The sequence below is a fragment of the Pleurodeles waltl genome, chromosome 10 (assembly GCF_031143425.1).
Source record: "Pleurodeles waltl isolate 20211129_DDA chromosome 10, aPleWal1.hap1.20221129, whole genome shotgun sequence".
Classification (NCBI taxonomy): Eukaryota; Metazoa; Chordata; class Amphibia; order Caudata; family Salamandridae; genus Pleurodeles; species Pleurodeles waltl.
The window spans coordinates 166,814,146-166,832,470 of NC_090449.1; the positions used below are offsets into that span (position 1 = coordinate 166,814,146).

At 44.0% G+C, this 18,325-nt stretch overlaps 1 protein-coding gene and 1 long non-coding RNA gene across 4 annotated transcripts in view; one reads left to right on the forward strand and one right to left on the reverse strand.

Moving 5' to 3' along the window:
- Positions 1–10,504, reverse strand: part of B9D1 (B9 domain containing 1) — a 409,768-nt gene extending 399,264 nt beyond the window's left edge. For all 3 annotated transcript variants that reach the window (XM_069210124.1, XM_069210126.1, XM_069210125.1), the window contains exon 1: positions 10,373–10,504. In XM_069210124.1, the coding sequence (XP_069066225.1) occupies positions 10,373–10,438 (66 nt within the window). In that variant the 5' untranslated portion in view covers positions 10,439–10,504. The remainder of the gene's footprint in view (positions 1–10,372) is intronic.
- Positions 10,505–10,611: 107 nt separating this feature from the next.
- LOC138261302 (uncharacterized) lies at positions 10,612–17,403 on the forward strand. Its single transcript, XR_011199067.1, has 2 exons — positions 10,612–10,776; positions 17,173–17,403. It is a non-coding gene; the product is annotated as an uncharacterized lncRNA (long non-coding RNA).
- The last annotated feature ends 922 nt before the right edge of the window (positions 17,404–18,325 follow it).

The window sequence follows — 18,325 nt, forward strand, 5'->3', positions numbered from 1 at the left end:
CGGGTGAGCTCCGGTTCACCCCACTTCGTAGTGCCTGTTCCGGCACTTCTGCGGGTGCTGCTTGCTTCTGAGTGGGCTCTTTGTCTTGCTGGACGCCCCCTCTGTCTCCTCACGCAATTGGCGACATCCTGGTCCCTCCTGGGCCACAGCAGCATCCAAAAACCCTAACCGCGACCTTTGCAGCTAGCAAGGCTTGTTGGCGGTCTTTCTGCACTGAAACACCTCTGCACGACTCTTCACGACGTGGGACATCCATCTTCCAAAGGGGACGTTTCTAGCCCTTGTCGTTCTTGCAGAATCCACAGCTTCTACCATCCAGTGGCAGCTTCTTTGCACCCACAGCTGGCATTTCCTGGGCATCTGCCCACTCCCGACTTGATCGTGACTCTTGGACTTGGTCCCCTTGTTCCACAGGTACTCTCGTCAGGAAATCCATTGTTGTTGCATTGCTGGTGTCGGTCTTCCTTGCAGAATTCCCCTATCACAACTTCTGTGCTCTTTGGGGAACTTAGGTGCACTTTGCACCCACTTTTCAGGGTCTTGGGGTGGGCTATTTTTCTAACCCTCACTGTTTTCTTACAGTCCCAGCGACCCTCTACAAGGTCACATAGGTTTGGGGTCCATTCGTGGTTCGCATTCCACTTCTAGAGTATATGGTTGGTGTTGCCTCTATCCCTATGTGTCCCCATTGCATCCTATTGTGACTATACATTGTTTGCACTGTTTTCTATTGCTATTATTGCATATTTTGGTATTGTGTACATATATCTTGTGTATAATTGCTATCCTCATACTGAGGGTACTCACTGAGATACTTTGGCATATTGTCATAAAAATAAAGTACCTTTATTTTTAGTATATCTGTGTATTGTGTTTTCTTATGATATTGTGCATATGACACTAGTGGTACTGTAGGAGATTCACTCGTCTCCTAGTTCAGCCTAAGCTGCTCTGCTAAGCTACCTTTTCTATCAGCCTAAGCTGCTAGACACCCCTCTACACTAATAAGGGATACCTGGGCCTGGTGCAAGGTGTAAGTACCCCTTGGTACTCGCTACAAGCCAGTCCAGCCTCCTACACATCCCAAGTAATGCATGGAATGACATTAGGTTTGTTGCAGTTTATGATAGTCGTAGCCATAGACACTGTTTGTTTTTGAATAGTGTAGGTAAGAATCGGTCGTGGAGCTAAAACAGTCCCTCTCATAGTAAAGACAGTGAAAAAACATGAACATAACATATTTTACCGAACATTAAATATTCTATCCTTCCCACCCACACAGGGCAAGAACAGCTTGGCGAATCCCAATAAAGTAAACAAAGAAACATGCATATCGAAAAACATTGAAATATGGTGTATACCAAAGGGTCAGACAACGCCCCGATCAGCAATGCCCACTTGAGGCGTTTGAGGTGTAACAGTGTAAGAGTTGGCTTAAGGCATCTTGAAGAATGCATGTTAGTGAGCTGCCCCAAAGGTGTGGGAATCTAAGCACCATGGCGGCGTGCAGTCCAAATGGGCAGGGTGGCCACTTCTCACCCTGTTAGGCCACACTCCTGCTGCCGAAGAGGTCTTCCCTGGATGATGTCCTTGAAGTGTTCTCAGCACAGTCTGCTGTACATTCCGGGGAGGTGGCAGCTTCACCTTTATGGAATTTACCAAACGTGAGAGCCTCGGCTAGATTATCAAATATGTGGGTTCCCGCCCCCCCCCCCCATGTCAATGCGGAGTCTGGCAGGGTACAAAATGCCATACTTGACCCCTTTTTTCCATGGAAGGATTTTAGTATCCTAGAACTTGCAGCGGGCCTCCTGCACCATCAGTGTGAAGTCGGGTAGATGGAAATAGTGGCTCACTGGTATTTTAGAGGGACAAGCTTCTGGGCCTGCCTAAGTGCAGTGTCTCTATCGCCATAGTTAAGTAGCCGGGCAACGAGGGGACGTGGCGAAAAAAGATGTTAGTTTAAAACACTTTTTGCGATTAAAAACAGTAGCCCCAGTGATCCAAATTTTATGCTAAAGGAAGACTGGCTGATACCTAGCAGCATCAGTTAAAAAGGGGGCACCCAGTTCTGAGTGCAGATTACAGAGGAGCAGCTCTGGAGCACTGACAAGAGGTTCCTGAGGAAGGAATTTTCCACAATTCATAGAGGTTGGCAGCTGCCGTACCCCAGATGCTAGCCCCTTATACGGCAGTCGGCAAGCATTTGGCCTTGTACAGGGAGTGCAGAATTATTAGGCAAGTTGTATTTTTGAGGATTAATTTTATTATTGAACAACAACCATGTTCTCAATGAACCCAAAAAACTCATTAATATCAAAGCTGAATATTTTTGGAAGTAGTTTTTAGTTTGTTTTTAGTTTTAGCTATGTTAGGGGGATATCTGTGTGTGCAGGTGACTATTACTGTGCATAATTATTAGGCAACTTAACAAAAAACAAATATATACCCATTTCAATTATTTATTATTACCAGTGAAACCAATATAACATCTCAACATTCACAAATATACATGTCTGACATTCAAAAACAAAACAAAAACAAATCAGTGACCAATATAGCCACCTTTCTTTGCAAGCACACTCAAAAGCCTGCCATCCATGGATTCTGTCAGTGTTTTGATCTGTTCACCATCAACATTGCGTGCAGCAGCAACCACAGCCTCCCAGACACTGTTCAGAGAGGTGTACTGTTTTCCCTCCTTGTAAATCTCACATTTGATGATGGACCACAGGTTCTCAATGGGGTTCAGATCAGGTGAACAAGGAGGCCATGTCATTAGATTTCCTTCTTTTATACCCTTTCTTGCCAGCCACGCTGTGGAGTACTTGGACGCGTGTGATGGAGCATTGTCCTGCATGAAAATCATGTTTTTCTTGAAGGATGCAGACTTCTTCCTGTACCACTGCTTGAAGAAGGTGTCTACCAGGAACTGGCAGTAGGACTGGGAGTTGAGCTTGACTCCATCCTCAACCCGAAAAGGCCCCACAAGCTCATCTTTGATGATACCAGCCCAAACCAGTACTCCACCTCCACCTTGTTGGCGTCTGAGTCGGACTGGAGCTCTCTGCCCTTTACCAATCCAGCCACGGGCCCATCCATCTGGCCCATCAAGACTCACTCTCATTTCATCAGTCCATAAAACCTTAGAAAATCAGTCTTGAGATATTTCTTGGCCCAGTCTTGACGTTTCAGCTTGTGTGTCTTGTTCAGTGGTGGTCGTCTTTCAGCCTTTCTTACCTTGGCCATGTCTCTGAGTATTGCACACCTTGTGCTTTTGGGCACTCCAGTGATGTTGCAGCTCTGAAATATGGCCAAACTGGTGGCAAGTGGCATCGTGGCAGCTGCACGCTTGACTTTTCTCAGTTCATGGGCAGTTATTTTGCGCCTTGGTTTTTCCACACGCTTCTTGCGACCCTGTTGACTATTTTGAATGAAACGCTTGATTGTTCGATGATCACGCTTCAGAAGCTTTGCAATTTTAAGAGTGCTGCATCCCTCTGCAAGATATCTCACTATTTTTGACTTTTCTGAGCCTGTCAAGTCCTTCTTTTGACCCATTTTGCCAAAGGAAAGGAAGTTGCCTAATAATTATGCACACCTGATATAGGGTGGTGATGTCATTAGACCACACTCCTTCTCATTACAGAGATGCACATCACCTAATATGCTTAATTGGTAGTAGGCTTTCGAGCCTATACAGCTTGGAGTAAGACAACATGCATAAAGAGGATGATGTGGTCAAAATACTCATTTGCCTAATAATTCTGCACTCCCTGTATATGGTTAACATTACCGAAAGTGGGTTCCTGCCTAGTTTCGTTGCAAAGTTGGAGGGCAGGCTGTGATAGCCTACACAAAGTATAATGTTTGGGTGTTAATCGCCTGTTTCCAGGAACCGTGTTTGTCAGACAGTATGCCCAGATATGGAAAAGTTGAGATTACATTAATCTTGGTGCCCCCAATCACCAAATCACTGCATTTCTGCTGCTTCTCCCCACATTTCATAAAAAAGGTTGTGGCTAAATTGACTCAGAGGCCAAAGTCTTGCATGTAATCAACAAAACGGTAATGTAGACACTGAAAGCCAGAGGTGCGTGGGCCATAAGAACTGCGCTGTTTGCATTAAAGAGGACCGGGACCAGACGATGGCCAATTTGGGGCAGATCTGTGCAATTGTCTGTTAGAATTTTACCTAGATTATTAATGTACAGTGTGAACAGAAAATGGGGAAAGAATGCACCCCAGTCTGACGCCCCTCTCAACACTAAAGGGGCTAGGACATTCCCCCCTAAATCTGTACTTGACTGTGACCCTACTCCCAAAATACAGCTCCCTCAGGAACTGGATGATGGATGGGTCATCACCCTGCTCTCTCATGATAGTCCAAAGTTTATTCTGCACGACAAAGTCAAAAGCGCAAGATAAGTCGACGAATGATAAAAACATACTGCCCCGTTTGAGGTTAAGTCCATACTCTATTGTCCAAAGCCCGCTACAGAAACTGTATTGTAAGTCGTATAAAATATGATTGCTTGCTACCCAGTCCTCTGATTTACCCAAAATAATGCGACCTACTATTTTCACTACAGAGTCAAGAAATTAAATTGAGCGGTAGCAAGATAGTGAGGATTTGTCCCCAGTCTTGAAAATTGGGACAATGAGTGACTCTGACCATGTGCTAAAAATACCAGTGGCACTAGTCTCTCCCAACACCGGAGTTAGTAAAGGACCCCAGAGAAGGACATTGCTCTTAAACAAGTCGATGGAAATGCAGTCAGGGCCTGGTGCTTTCCACCTTTGCTAGCCAAAAAGGCTCTATTGAACACCTTCAAGGAAAACGTAGGAGTAGGGGGGCTAAGAGGAAAATCTGCAGTAGCAGTAAGCGTAGAATGGGGTACTGTATCGACAAGCCTCTTGCTGGAATTTACACATTTTATTAAAATGAGTCATCCACTCGGCTTCCAAAATAGCAACTTCCACTTCGGGTGCAGAGTCTTCTCTCAGATAATGACAATTAATCGTCTTCCAATAAGCTGCACCATCTTTAATAAGTCCCGCATCAAGTAGGGCCTCCCATGCTTTGTCCTTTAGTACTTTTTTCCTTCCCTTTAAAGCAAGTCTACATTCATGTATCCTATCCTGCACCACGTGCACACCGAGGGATTTATGTAGGGCTTCCATTAGACGTTTATGAGCCTTAGTGAAGGTTGAGTATAACCACCCTTCTCTGTCCTGATTAGGGTGTTGGCTGTTTATAAATAAGTCATCCTTAGTTCCTTTTGTATTTTCGAGGAAAGCCTTAATAATGTAATTAGGGCTAGCTGTTTCAATTAAGCAAATATCAAAAGCCCTTCTATGTGTAGAAACCAGCCTTTCCATGAAAACATTTAAATGAATCTGCGACTAACGGAGCGTGAGGCTGTTGTGAGTAGCAATCTCTATATTATCAACATTGCATGATGCAACTGCTTTGGCTAACATGCTCAAGTGATTAGACTTAAGAGCTATACTTTGTGGGTAAATGTCGTTCAAAGAGATACTGTGAGTAGTAAAATTAGATATCAGTGAAGAGTACCTATTGTAAGATCATATGTAATGGTAATCAATAACATTATTTTCTCCTCTGCCATTGAAAGTGCACTTAAAATTAACACTGGGGGCACAAATGTCATTTTAAAAAGTGAGCTCTTCTTTAAACAATTTGCTTTATTTATCACAAAAGTCGCTGTGAGTGTAATGGGTAAGGGCACAGTCATAGATGTCCGTCAGGCCACAGATGTTATTCAAGGTCAAGGGACACAGGTGAAGGTTAAAATTGCCACCCAGGGCATGAGAACAACTTTTGATTTATCATAACAGAAAATCTCTTAGTCATGGTCAATTTGACTAAGAGCAGACCAAAGTTCACTTGGCGAGGAATTGTTGTAAACATCAGTTTCACAACATTCAACACTAATAAACTGAAAGAACTGTGAGGCTGATGTGCTGGATACCTTACATAAAGGCAGGTAATTAGAGATGTAAACAGCTAAACCACCCTTTGCTCTTCCTGATTTTGTTGGTTCTGCTGAAACATAAGGGGTTCTATACACTTTGATATGAATGGATCCCACGGACAACGTCTCCTGTAAAAAGGATCTGAAATTTAGTTACAAAATCCTCCCATTCAATAATGCCCACCTTGCCCCGTAAACCTGCCACATTGCAAAATAAAACTACAGAAAGCTTGTTGAATACTGTCCTGAGAGCGTAAAATATGAGGGCCAAGTTATTGATAGGCAAAGGATGGAGGGAACTGGACCTAACAGAAGGCTCTTCAGATGTAAATACAAGGGGATATAAAAGCTCACTGGTTGCTATGGGACCATCAACACTAGAAGTGGCGGACAAGGATGGGCTTACGTCAAGTCAATCGACACCTTCTAATATGGCCAATCCCTCAAAGCGGTTGAAAGTTGAAATAGGATATAGTGGAATGACTGAGTGGTGCAGACCATCTACTGAGGGTTTTAGAACAGCTGGCAGGGAAAGGTGGCTGGTAAAAACAACAAGCGGGAGTACTGATATGTGATGTGATGAAGCAGTGGGAGATCTGGTTCTCAACAGGATAGAATTCACTAAGATCGGTGATTTAAAGAACAGAACTAAACAGTCGCCCGATAACCTTTTTGCACCCTTACCCACCCACTTCACTTTTCTTGCATGTTAAAATCATCAAAAAGTGCCCCTGCAAGATCTGTTTTCTTGCCAAACCAATTTAACGAATTATTTATCAGTGATTCCCACGGTTCTGTGTCAGCTCCTAGTGATGAAGGTACATTTGCCAAAATTACAAAATATGTTTTTGCTTCAAGGGGAAGATCCAATGTATTACAGTTCCTGTCTGCCTTTACTTGTGGAAGCTCACTGCAATGCAGTATTTTCGAATGGGCAGGACATGGAAGTGAATGACCAGGTATGGGAAGAAAGTTGTTGCTTACAGCGAGGGCTGGTGGAATAACTCCGCCACCCGCATTTTGATGTTCATACAAGATGCTAGTACCACCGTGATTTGACTGGGGTAAAGAACGAGCATCCACAGGTTGGGAGAGGTCAGGCACAACCATAGTAGAAACTTCACTAGAGATGGGTGTGGGCTGAGTGGTAACTGGCTGGCTGCTCAATTTAAGTAACTCTAAACAGCTGGAGGAGGTGCTCTCCACATGAATCAGTCTGGTAACAATTGAGTCCAGGGAAGATTTTACCATTGATTCCAGGGCAGAGAATGAAGCAAGTGTACAATTAAAGTCTCCTGACGGTATCCTTGAGGTTGTTGCTGTGGACTTAGAATTGGGTGGTACCTTACGTTTAGTTGGTGCTGTAGCCCTAGCTAGTTGAATACTTTCGAGTGTGTGAGAACAGGACCCAGGTGTCCTCATTCTTTTTGAGGAGGCAGGCATCAGGTGGAGAGCTACAAGCTGACAAGGACTGCACACAACCATGCGACCCTTCACTTGCGGCCAACCCAGAGGGTTTAACGGAGGCATCATACTTGAGATACTCAGAGAGTCTGTTACATCCTGATTACAATTAGACATTCTCCTTCCAATACTAGGGATTTCTTTCTTTCATTTCACCCATGGATCCAATAAGATGGTCCGCAGTGGTGGTCTGTGGTTTAACAGGTGATTTGGGGGCCATGCCAGGAGATTTAGAGATGGTCATGATAGAAGGATATTTTCTCTCCCCTATTATATATTGAGAACGAATGTAGACAATGAAGTGAAGAACAAAAGAGTGCAAAGTGGGTCAAGACTTATGACTAGATACCTGGGGTGAGGGGCGAGCAGAGCAAAGACAGTGGAAGGCCCAAAGTGGATGCTATCTGCACCTTACAAACAAAGGCAGTCCTCTTACAATCCCACTATAGCCAATCCAGGGTCTGGGTTTATTACCACATTCCAGACTGCATTTGAAGAAATCCCATCCTTCCTGCACTCTTTGGTTTTCAGTGTTTTTGGAGGGATACCTGTTGTACTTTTCTTAGTTATCGCTATTTTGGTTTAGTTTCTTCTGATCCGCAATAGATGTTCCACCACCAGAGGCCAAATGGTAATTAATCTGCCACAGGTCCTATTGTGCTGTGCATGTGATATACGGTATTTTGGAGTGTCTTTACTCCTGGAATGGATCATAAATTGGTCTCTGTTGTTTCGACCAGTGTGGTAACAATGTGTGCAGCCTGTGTTACGCTGTCTGTTGTGCCCTTTTGAGAGTGCACTGGACCTGTGTCTGGCTACGCTATTGTTGAACCTGTGGACAATAACCTGCACATGAGTTTGTTGAGGACCCACCTTCAGTGTTGTCCCATGAGGCTGCCTTTGCTGCTAGAAGTGTATTATGAGCCTTCTTTTTCAGTTGATATGGACGCTTTGGCTCCGGGTTTCCTGGTATCTGGCTCTAACCATGCGGATCACAGTTGGCTGACTTGTCTTCAGCATCAACTGATTTAGCTGTATCTGACCATTTCTGTTCTTTGGAATATGCTACTCAGGACTTAGAGGACCTCTTGTCTGCAGTTGTGAGTTCCTTCTTGGATCCCATTGAATTTGGACATGGAACTATGTCAGGAAACTCCCAGATTTTGATTCAGCATCTTTTTTGATTTAATTAAATTGCTTTTATTAGTTTTATTGGCTTTTTTAATTGGTGTATTATTAACACATATGCCTTTCATTCGCTTTTATTGCTGAAATACATTTTATATGCATAGCGATTAAACAGATATTAGGCTAGTTTTTATATTATTATTTTAAATTATGCTTGTCTCTCACAGCCAGTGGGTTGGTGTTGTATAGCATGTTAGGGCCTGCTTAGAGTCTCCATTTCCAAATGCAGTTTTTCACTTATGATTTGTTTTTGGTTGTAAACCTTCTACATGACTTTTCGTTTATGCGATAATGTCCTGAGAAATCATTGCTGGTTTCTCTATTTGAAAGGACTTTTTTAGTGGGGTGTGCCGACGGCACGGGCCAGTCTGATATTTGGGCAAAGGTTAAACAACGAATCAAGCTAGCCTGCCTGATGAAGCGTGATACCCTGAAACCGGTCCCAGGATGCTTGTTTCTGGTCCAGGGAGAACCGGGCTTGGCAGCTCGGGCTGGACTGTTCCTATAGGGAACAGGGTCGATACTGATTTGCATATGGCTGGGTCCAAACTGAGGTGGCGCGTTGGGCAAAAAAACTATGGATTACACCCAGTTCTATGTGACTAGGGGTGAATGTTTGCATTGTTCAGCAATCCGTCCATCATATTCTCTTTTTTACTTAACTTAAGTGGCAAAAATGTTAGATCAAATTCTGAACCATGATTGTAAAATACCTTAGGGAAATCCTTATCAGCAATTTATATTTCAGATGTTTTACTTAAGCTTATATTCCCTAAAAGTGTGAACTATTCCCAGGATGTTGTGTTTCTGTATTTTATTTTGTATTGCATGTTACTCTTGTCTAGTGCATACTTTGAAATGAGTCACGTCCTGATGTTTAAAACAGACCACACTGAGAGCTCTGGAACAGAGGCTAGAGTTAGGGCGAGTTTCTCACACTGTCAGCGGGTCAAAACGGTGTTCCGAATACATGGTTATCCAATCCTTCATCTCTCTGAAGAGCGCACAGAACAATTGTCACGTATGCCATTTGCATTTGTGTTTCCGTGCAAATGCGCACAGTTGTCGAAATATTGACAAGGCGAAAATGTAGTGCTTACAGGTGAGTGGGCGTGTTGTGTGTTTCGGGATGGTGAAGTGAAGGCGATTTGAGGAAGTGCATTCAGATAAATAAAAAGAGGGTGCAGAAGTGGAAAGTTAGGCAGATTGACGAGAAGAGAAACAGGGCGCACATGGGTAACAAAGTGTAAACATAACAGGAGTGATTGAGACAGTCTGAAGACCACTGCCACAGACCTTGGTAATGTTAAATTCAGAGCCTCGCGATTTCACAATAAACATTTTTTTATACTAATTATTTACAACAAAATCATAATTGTTAGTCAAATTTTTTTTTTTTTGAAAAGCTAACAACCAGCACAGTGGTATACTCGGGGATTCACACACATTTAGTTTACCTGTCTAAGTCACACCCTTTTTAGACACGTCAACCTATTAATACCCCATTTAAAGCCCTGGGTACATGTATGAGAGTATGGCCCAAGGGGGGTTTTGTAGTGGGGTGTGCCGACGGCGCGGGTCATTCTGATATTTGGGGCAAAGGTTAAACAACGAATGAACAGCCCCTGAAGGTGGCCAATGGGGTCTGGTCTTTTAGTTGATGCTCATGTCTCAAGCAACAATGAGTAGCCTACTAACATTTCGATATTTTATTTCCTCACCTCGGCGCTCTCTATCTGCCCGGTCACCATCAACAAGAACACACTAGGACTTGCCGCGCCACTCATTGTTCGAGTTGGGTCAGTAGCAGGCCGCAGTGGCTTTGACTGGTTCAAACATAGCAACGCAACGACGGTGCTTGGTAACTGAGGACGCCAACGGAGCACGCAAAGAGACAAAACTACTCTTTCGCAGCGGAAATTAGACAGCAGCTGAGCCTGACCAGCACTGCTCGCCTAGAAATAAACGACGGACAAGAACGAGTCTTTCACAATACGCCTACTAAAACACCGGGAAGTGATTTTAAAGCTCTACAATTCTTGTACCCGTTGAGCACCATCGATAGTCCTGAATCGTATTTTGGATACATTCAAAGTTCATTTGACTTGAATGTTCAAAGATGAAAGTAAGTAGATACGTACCTTTTTATTTGGGGATTACGAATATTTCATTGTTTTAACGGAAACCTCTATGTTTAACGTAATGTTTTTCTAGCTACGATTCAGAATAAATTCAAACTTCCAATAATGCATGAAAGATCGTATGGACATTTAGGCCACCCACAATTCTCTAAAATGGCTGCTCTGGTGACAACAACCTTAAAAGGAACGACACCAACTCACGCAGTTCTAAACGAAGAACTAGAGTGCAATCTTTTAATTTTAAAATTAGCATTGATCATGCAAGCGCGGGCGCCATACTGCTCGAACAGCAAATGTGGTTGTTTCCCACGGATTAGGGTGCAGAATAGGCGCTTAATCATCCTTTCTTGTTCATAGATATTTATAACCTGTTGTTTTAAAACAATATGTCTTTTAATCAGTTACATCTGTTTGGAAATGAAAATACATAGTGAGAGAGTTTCCAAGAAGCGTTCCTATACCCAGGACAATTGTAGTCACCCATAATTTATGTAAAATGGAAAGAAATAACAAACATGGCAAAACCAATTCTATGTCAGGACACGAGGCGAGGATTATGCATTACTTTCTTCACTTTATTTAAACAGCATATTCAAAGGGAAAACGTAATAGAGTAAAAAAAAAAAAACACATAAAGACTACAAGTCCCATGAGTCCAAGGTGTAGATGATGTCACGGTCCAATCACAGTACAGTACAGCATATAAAAATAAATGACGACCCTTCCTGTTCCTCTTTCTTCGCTGCTCGACAGTTAAGTACTTTCCTAACATTATCTTTCTCTTAACTGTCGAGTTCGTTTGTATTTATATATTGGGGACATTTTCCATTTGTATTATTTTTCTGAGTATTTATATTGCGCGGTAGGCTTCAGGCCTGAGCGCTCTCGTTGTTTGTTTTTCCTTCGCAGCCAGGCAGAGACGCGCGCGCTCTCTCCCGACCTGTCAGGCGCGGCAGCTTTTTGCCTCAGGCGACTCCCTCGGAGTGCCTCAGCTGACCGCGACGCGCGTTTCGGCATTAACGTTGACAGGAAATTCTTTGAATTCCTATCATGCGTTCAACACCCCAACCAACCCTCGCAGTACACTGCTTCCTAGCAGTTTTCTAATTATGTAGCACCATCTAGTGGCATATTTTTTATATTCTGCGTATATGTATATATATATATATATATATATATATATATATATATATATATTTGTTTTTTTTTTTTCATTGCATTGAACAACTGCAAGGGGGCTGCCCTTTTATATCTTTCAGGGTGTATATATAATTTTACATTTTGTAAAAAATATAGTTTGAAAAAAAAAGATAAAAAGCAAGAAAAATAAATAATTTAAATTAAATAATAATAATAATAATAAGGAGACTAGATAATTTTAATACTTTTTTCTTCGATACTCTTTTTGAGTTTGGTGCTCTCACCCTTATAATGGACCAATCTGCTGGTCATGAATCTGCTCCTTTTCAGGATGCACAACAAGATTGGCCTCCCCAACGTCTTCCCCCAGAGGTGAGCCAAGCGCTCTCTTTTGCTATTTCAAATGCGCATGCACCTCTTAGGGAGCAGGTTGATAAGGTTGTGAAGAGCATTTCAGTGTTTTTTTATGATCCAGTTCAGCCTACCCCGGGCCCTAGTGGGGTTAGATCAGGGGGTAAAAAGGACTCCAAGCGTGACGCGGGGCACCTGGAAGGTTTTGATAAGCTTACCGAAACCTTCCATAAGAGTGTGCGCATGCTTAAAGATTTACCCTTCCGGGAGGAAGATAACTCCAGAGAAACCCGCAACTTCGTCGCAAAACTTTTAAACCCTTTATCAGGGTTCCCCCTTGGAGGGGATGGTGATTCCTATGATGATCTGTCCTCAGATGAGGATCTAGAAATGGGTAGGCCTTGGCGTCCTAACCCTGTTTCCCCAGACTCCCCTGAAGAGGATTCCGATATGTTTAATCCTTCGGATATCTACCACCCCAGGACTTCTGAATGGGTCCCTGACACTAAAGTGGCAGACTATGTGGTGAATACAATTCGTCAGCCCTTAGAAAAAGAGGTCCGAGCTAAACTTAGGGCAGAGTGTCCACGACCCTCTTTACACGGCAAAGTAGCTCTCACTCACGTTATTGACTTTAAAATGTGCACCTTTTTTGGCAAATATATGAAGGACCCTAAGTAGGGTATTAACAGATCTTGGAGGAACTGTCAGGACAAGCTCCTAGATGTAGTGGGACTGCTTACGCAGATTATCCAGCTAGCGGAGCAAGCTAAACATTCTGGTACCCCTCTCTCAGTTGAGATTGTTGCTGGTTGGGCTCGGAGAACGATTTGCCTCCTTGGTAATGCCAACTGTGCTCTGGCTGCTGAACGCAGAAGATCCCTGCTTATTAAGATCGATCCCAAGTTGGGCGAGTTAGCCACTTTGGAAGCAGGAGCTATTGCCCAGGGAAACCTCTTTGGGGAACCCTTTGTTAAGGAATTGGGTAAATAGTTGCAACCTTTTTGGCTTTAGCCAAAGCTCAAACTTTCATCAAAAAAGATCTTTCCTGCTAAGCTTTTTGCTGGGGCCGGATCAGGAAGGGGTCGCTCCTCTGGCCACCTTTACCACCAAGGCCCCTCTAGAGGCTACCCGAAGAGGAACAACGGCTGGAATGATGGTCGACAAGGGACATTCTACCCTTCCAGAGGTTCTGGCAAAGGCAATCGCATCAGAGGAGGAGCTAACGCACCAGGAGGAGCTGCTGGTAAGCATTAGCCCTTCTTTCCCTCTAGAGTTGGGGTGACGGCTTCGCAGATTTGCTCAAAATTGGAACACGATTACAAGGGATCCTTCAAACTGTTTGAGGTTTTCATATAGAGTTCTACAGTACTCCAATTCAGCAGTCACGCCCCAGACCTTTAGTTTTCCCATCTCACGAGATGAACCTCATAGATCTGAAAGTTCGGGATCTCCTATTAAAAAAGGCCATTTGCAGATTGACCCTTCATCCAAAATGGTTTTTAAACAACGATTTTCTGGTAGAGAAGAAAAAAAAGGGTTTTCGTCCGGTAATAAATTTGAGAGGTTTCAACGAGTGGCTAGTGTATCGACACTTCAAAATGGAAGGCGTTCATCTATTGAGGGACATCCTACTTCCAAACTATTGGATGATCAGACTGGATCTCAAGGATGCTTACCTTTCTGTCCCCATTTTTTCCCCTCATTGATGATTACTTCAATTCTCATGGAGAGATCAGATTTACGAGTTCCAAACTCTCCCTTTCGGGCTCTCCTCAGCCCCTTGGTGTTTCACCAAACTTATGAAACCGGTTGTAGAATTTCTTCATACCAGGGGAATAAGGATGATAATTTACCTGGACGATATTCTTATGATGGATCAGTCCCTATCCCAGGTCAAATCCAATCTGAGCATAACTATTGCTCTTCTTCACAATCTGGGGTTTGTGATCAACAAATCCAATTTGGAGTTAATTCCAACTCAGGAAATAGTATTTCTAGGTTTTCTTATAAGCTCTGTGGCAGCGTCTCTCAGCCTTCCCTTATCCAAACTTTCCAAGATTCAGAAATAACTCAGCAAGGTCCTCAGAAGGGACAGAATTACACTTCGTCAATTGGCCAGGATTGTGGGTCTCCTCTCCTCTTCAATTCAAGCCATTTTTCCCGGTCCTCGTCACTATCGTGCATTGCAGAGATTAAAAGCATCTCATCTCAGAAGAGGTCTTACTTATTCAGAGATGATTTCTTTATCTCCAGAGGCCAGAACCGAACTCCAATGGTGGATAGACCGTGCCTGGAATGGCACAGCGATTTTCAGCACAGCCCCAGACATGACTATAAAATCAGACGCCAGTCGTCTGGGATGGGGAGCCAGATGTGGGACAGTCTCCATGGGAGGCAGGTGATCACAGGAGGAACTCTCCCTTCACATCAGTTGTCTGGAACTCCTGGTGGGATCTTTTGCAATCAAGTCCCTCACAAGGGACAAAGTGTGCTGTTCCATTCTTCTGAGGATGGACAACAGATCCGCTGTCCAGTATATAAACTGCCTGGGGGGCACTCGTTCCAGGGCTCTCTCTGATATAGCGAAGGATTTCTGGCATTATTGCCTTCAAAAACAGATCTCGGTAGTGGCGGAGTATCTGCCGGGGACCAACAACATAGTGGCAGATTGGAACGCCAGAAACTTCACGGACAGCAACGATTGGAAATTAAATCCACAGGTTTTTCAAGCCCTGATGGACAGATGGGGTCCTTGTGATCTGGATCTTTTTGCATCCCATCTCAATCACCAACTGACGAGATATGTCAGCTGGAGACCGGATCTGGGAGCAGTAGCGATAGATGCTTTCCTCCAAGATTGGTCAAAGAGCCTTCCCTATGCATTTCCCCCCTTAATAATGATTCCCAGAGTAGCAGCTCAGGTAAGACGTCAAATTGCGTCCTTAATTCTAGTGACTCCGATTTGGAAAACCCTGGCCTGGTTCCCGACCCTCATGGAACTGTCTTGGGATTTTCCAATTCGCTTACCGTCATTCCCTTCAATCCTTCTCGATCACCAGGGATCTCCTCACCCGTTGGTTCTCCAGGGCCATCTTCTCCTCATGACATGGAGGATTTCCAGGGACGCTGAAAGAACAGACTCCTTTCTAAGAAAGCTAATGACTTCATCCAACAGGCCTTGTCCTCTAGTACCACCAAAACATACAGACTGGCATGGAACAGATGGAATCGTTGGGGTATGGCGAAATCTCTTGTTGGGGTATGGCAAAATCTATTGATCCCTTGGGGGCACAATTTACATATATCTTAAATTTCTTGGCAGAACTTGACCACTCTGGCCTCGCTTATCGTACCATTAACACCTTTAGGTCAGCTATTTCAGCAGGACATGTTGCCATTAACAACAAACCAGTGGGTGAACATCCATGGGTGTGTAAACTTATGAAGGACATTCACCTTTCTAAACCCCCTGAACCCAGGTATTCGGGTCTATGGGATGTGAATGTTATTTTACATTTCCTCTCCCATTGGCATGACAATCATCTTCTATCTCGTAAGCAAATTTCGGCTAAATTAGCGATCCTTCTCTGTCTTAATTCTTGTAAAAGAGTATCGGATGTTAGAGCCCTAGATCTCTCAGCTAGAACTTTTACCCCAGAGGGTGTAACTTTTACTATTTCTAGAAGAACCAAAAACAATATCAGCGAGGTTTCTTATCCCGCTTTTCCCGACCAAAAAAGATTATGGGGGTCATTACAACCCTGGCGGTTTTTGACGGAAGCACCGCCAACAGGCTGGCGGTGCTTCCCATGGCATTACGACCGCAGCGGTTTTAATCCACCAGGGCAGCGCTGCCCAGGGGATTATGAGTCCCCCTACCGCCAGCCTTTTCCTGGCAGTTTGAACCGCCAGGAAAAGGCTGGCTGTACAGGTAGTCGCGGGGCCCCCTGACAGGGCCTAGTGCAGCTAAAGCGCGACTGGTGCAACTGCACCCATCGCATGGCCGCAACACCGCCGGCTCCATTTGGAGCCAGCTCCTGTGTTGCGGCCGAGATCCCCGCTGGGCCGGCGGGCAGAAACTAGGTTTCCGCCTGCTGGCCCAGCGGGGATCTTCAAATGGCTGCGGTGGGAGTGCGGCCGCATTGGCGGCTGCCCGGCGGTCCGATCTTGGTGGGCGGCTGAAAGGGCCCATGTGTAGGAAACTGAATTAAAGCATATGAGGACATGACTTTAGATGTCAGACCCACAGGTGAGAATCAACTTCTTATTGCCATGCAGAAACCCTTTAAAGCGGTCTCATCTCCTACTATTGCTAGATGGGTTAGATGGATCATGGCTGAGGCAGGTATTGACATACGTAGATTCGGAGCTCATTCCACCAGAGGTACAATGGCTTCTAAAGCCATTCAGGTAGGTGGTAGGCTTGAAGATATTATGAATGCAGCGGATTGGTCTTCCAAATCCACTTTTAAAACGTTCTATTTTAAACCTATTCTAGAATCTGAATCTCTAGTTGTCGGTAAGCTTTAAACATGCATAATCCTCGCCTCCTGTCCTGACATAGAATAAAAAATGTCCTAGCTAACGTGATGGAAAGTTTCAATTCTATTAAGGACACGGAGGCGAGGATTATCCCACCCAGGCTTTCACCTTTATAGCCTCTCCCTCCCGGCTGCTGTTGTTCGGTTTTACCATAAGTAAGTAACTGCTATTGTTGTTCTATTCATGCTTAAGATTTGTTTATGATGCCTTCCATTTAATTTGATGCATATCTTTCTCTAATGTCTGCTTATCTTGCCTACAACATTATGTTTTTTTCTCTGACAACACTTATCATTGTGATGAAGTATCAGATAACGTGTTTATAATTATTTTCACGTACGCAGGCACTACTCAAGGATTGGATTAACCTACTTCCACCTTTAACTTCCTCCAGTGAAGAAGAGGAACAGGAAGGGACGTCATTTATATTTATATACTGTACTGTGATTGGACCGTGATATCCTCTACACCCTAGACTCATGGGACTTGTAGTCTTTATGTGTTTTTGTTTCTGACTTTATTATGTTTTCCCTCTGAATATGCTGTTTAAATAAAGTGAAGAAAGTAATGCATAATCCTCGTCTCCGTGTCCTTAATAGAATTGAAACTTTCCTTCCCGTTAGCTAGGACATTTTTAATTGGTTTCGCCTATGTGAAATCTATTGGCCAGCCCGGCCAAGTACTACGAATCGGGGGGCTAGAGTAATGCATTTTAATTTGGAGTCCGCATCACTACACTAAAAGGCATTAGTCACGCAAATATAGTCCCCCAGGCACAACCCAGAGGCATCCTATAATGAGGGAAAGCTACAATGCATTTTTGCAGCAAGCATTCTTTGCTGTCCATCTTCATGTTCTTTGTCTTCACAATAGTGACAATGTCCATCTTAATTGAATAAAAATAAAGAACATACATTTCATCACGCCGTAGGCCCGAAATATCCCCTGCATACAGGAGGCAGATGAAGGAAGCAAGACGCCCTGCTCGGCTAGTGAGAGTAGCACATGGTCTCTCAGCTGTGACTACAAGCAATCCAGACTGCCAGCAGAAACAGTGCTTTGGTCCGTCACCAGCCCTGTCAATTACCATGCATCAGGGCTTAGACTAACGCATTTTAGTCTGGTGTCTGCATCACAGCCCTAAAGTGCATTAGTCACGCAAATATAGCACCCCAGAGACCACCCGAGGCACCCTATAACAAGGGGAGGCCACAATCCATTAATGCAGCAAGCACTTTGTGCTGCCCAACTTCGTGTTCTGTGTCCTCACAATAGTGACTGCTTCCAAGTTTATTTAAAAAAAAAACATACATTTCACCAAACTGTGGGCCCGGGATATCAACTGCATACAATAGGCAGCTTAATGAAGCAAGGCGCCCCGCCCGGCTAGTGAGAGTACCATGTAGTCTCTCAGCTGTGGCTACAAGCAATCGAGACTGCTGGCAGATACAGTGCTCTGGTCCGTCACATGGATCCATCACCTTGTCTGTTGTAATT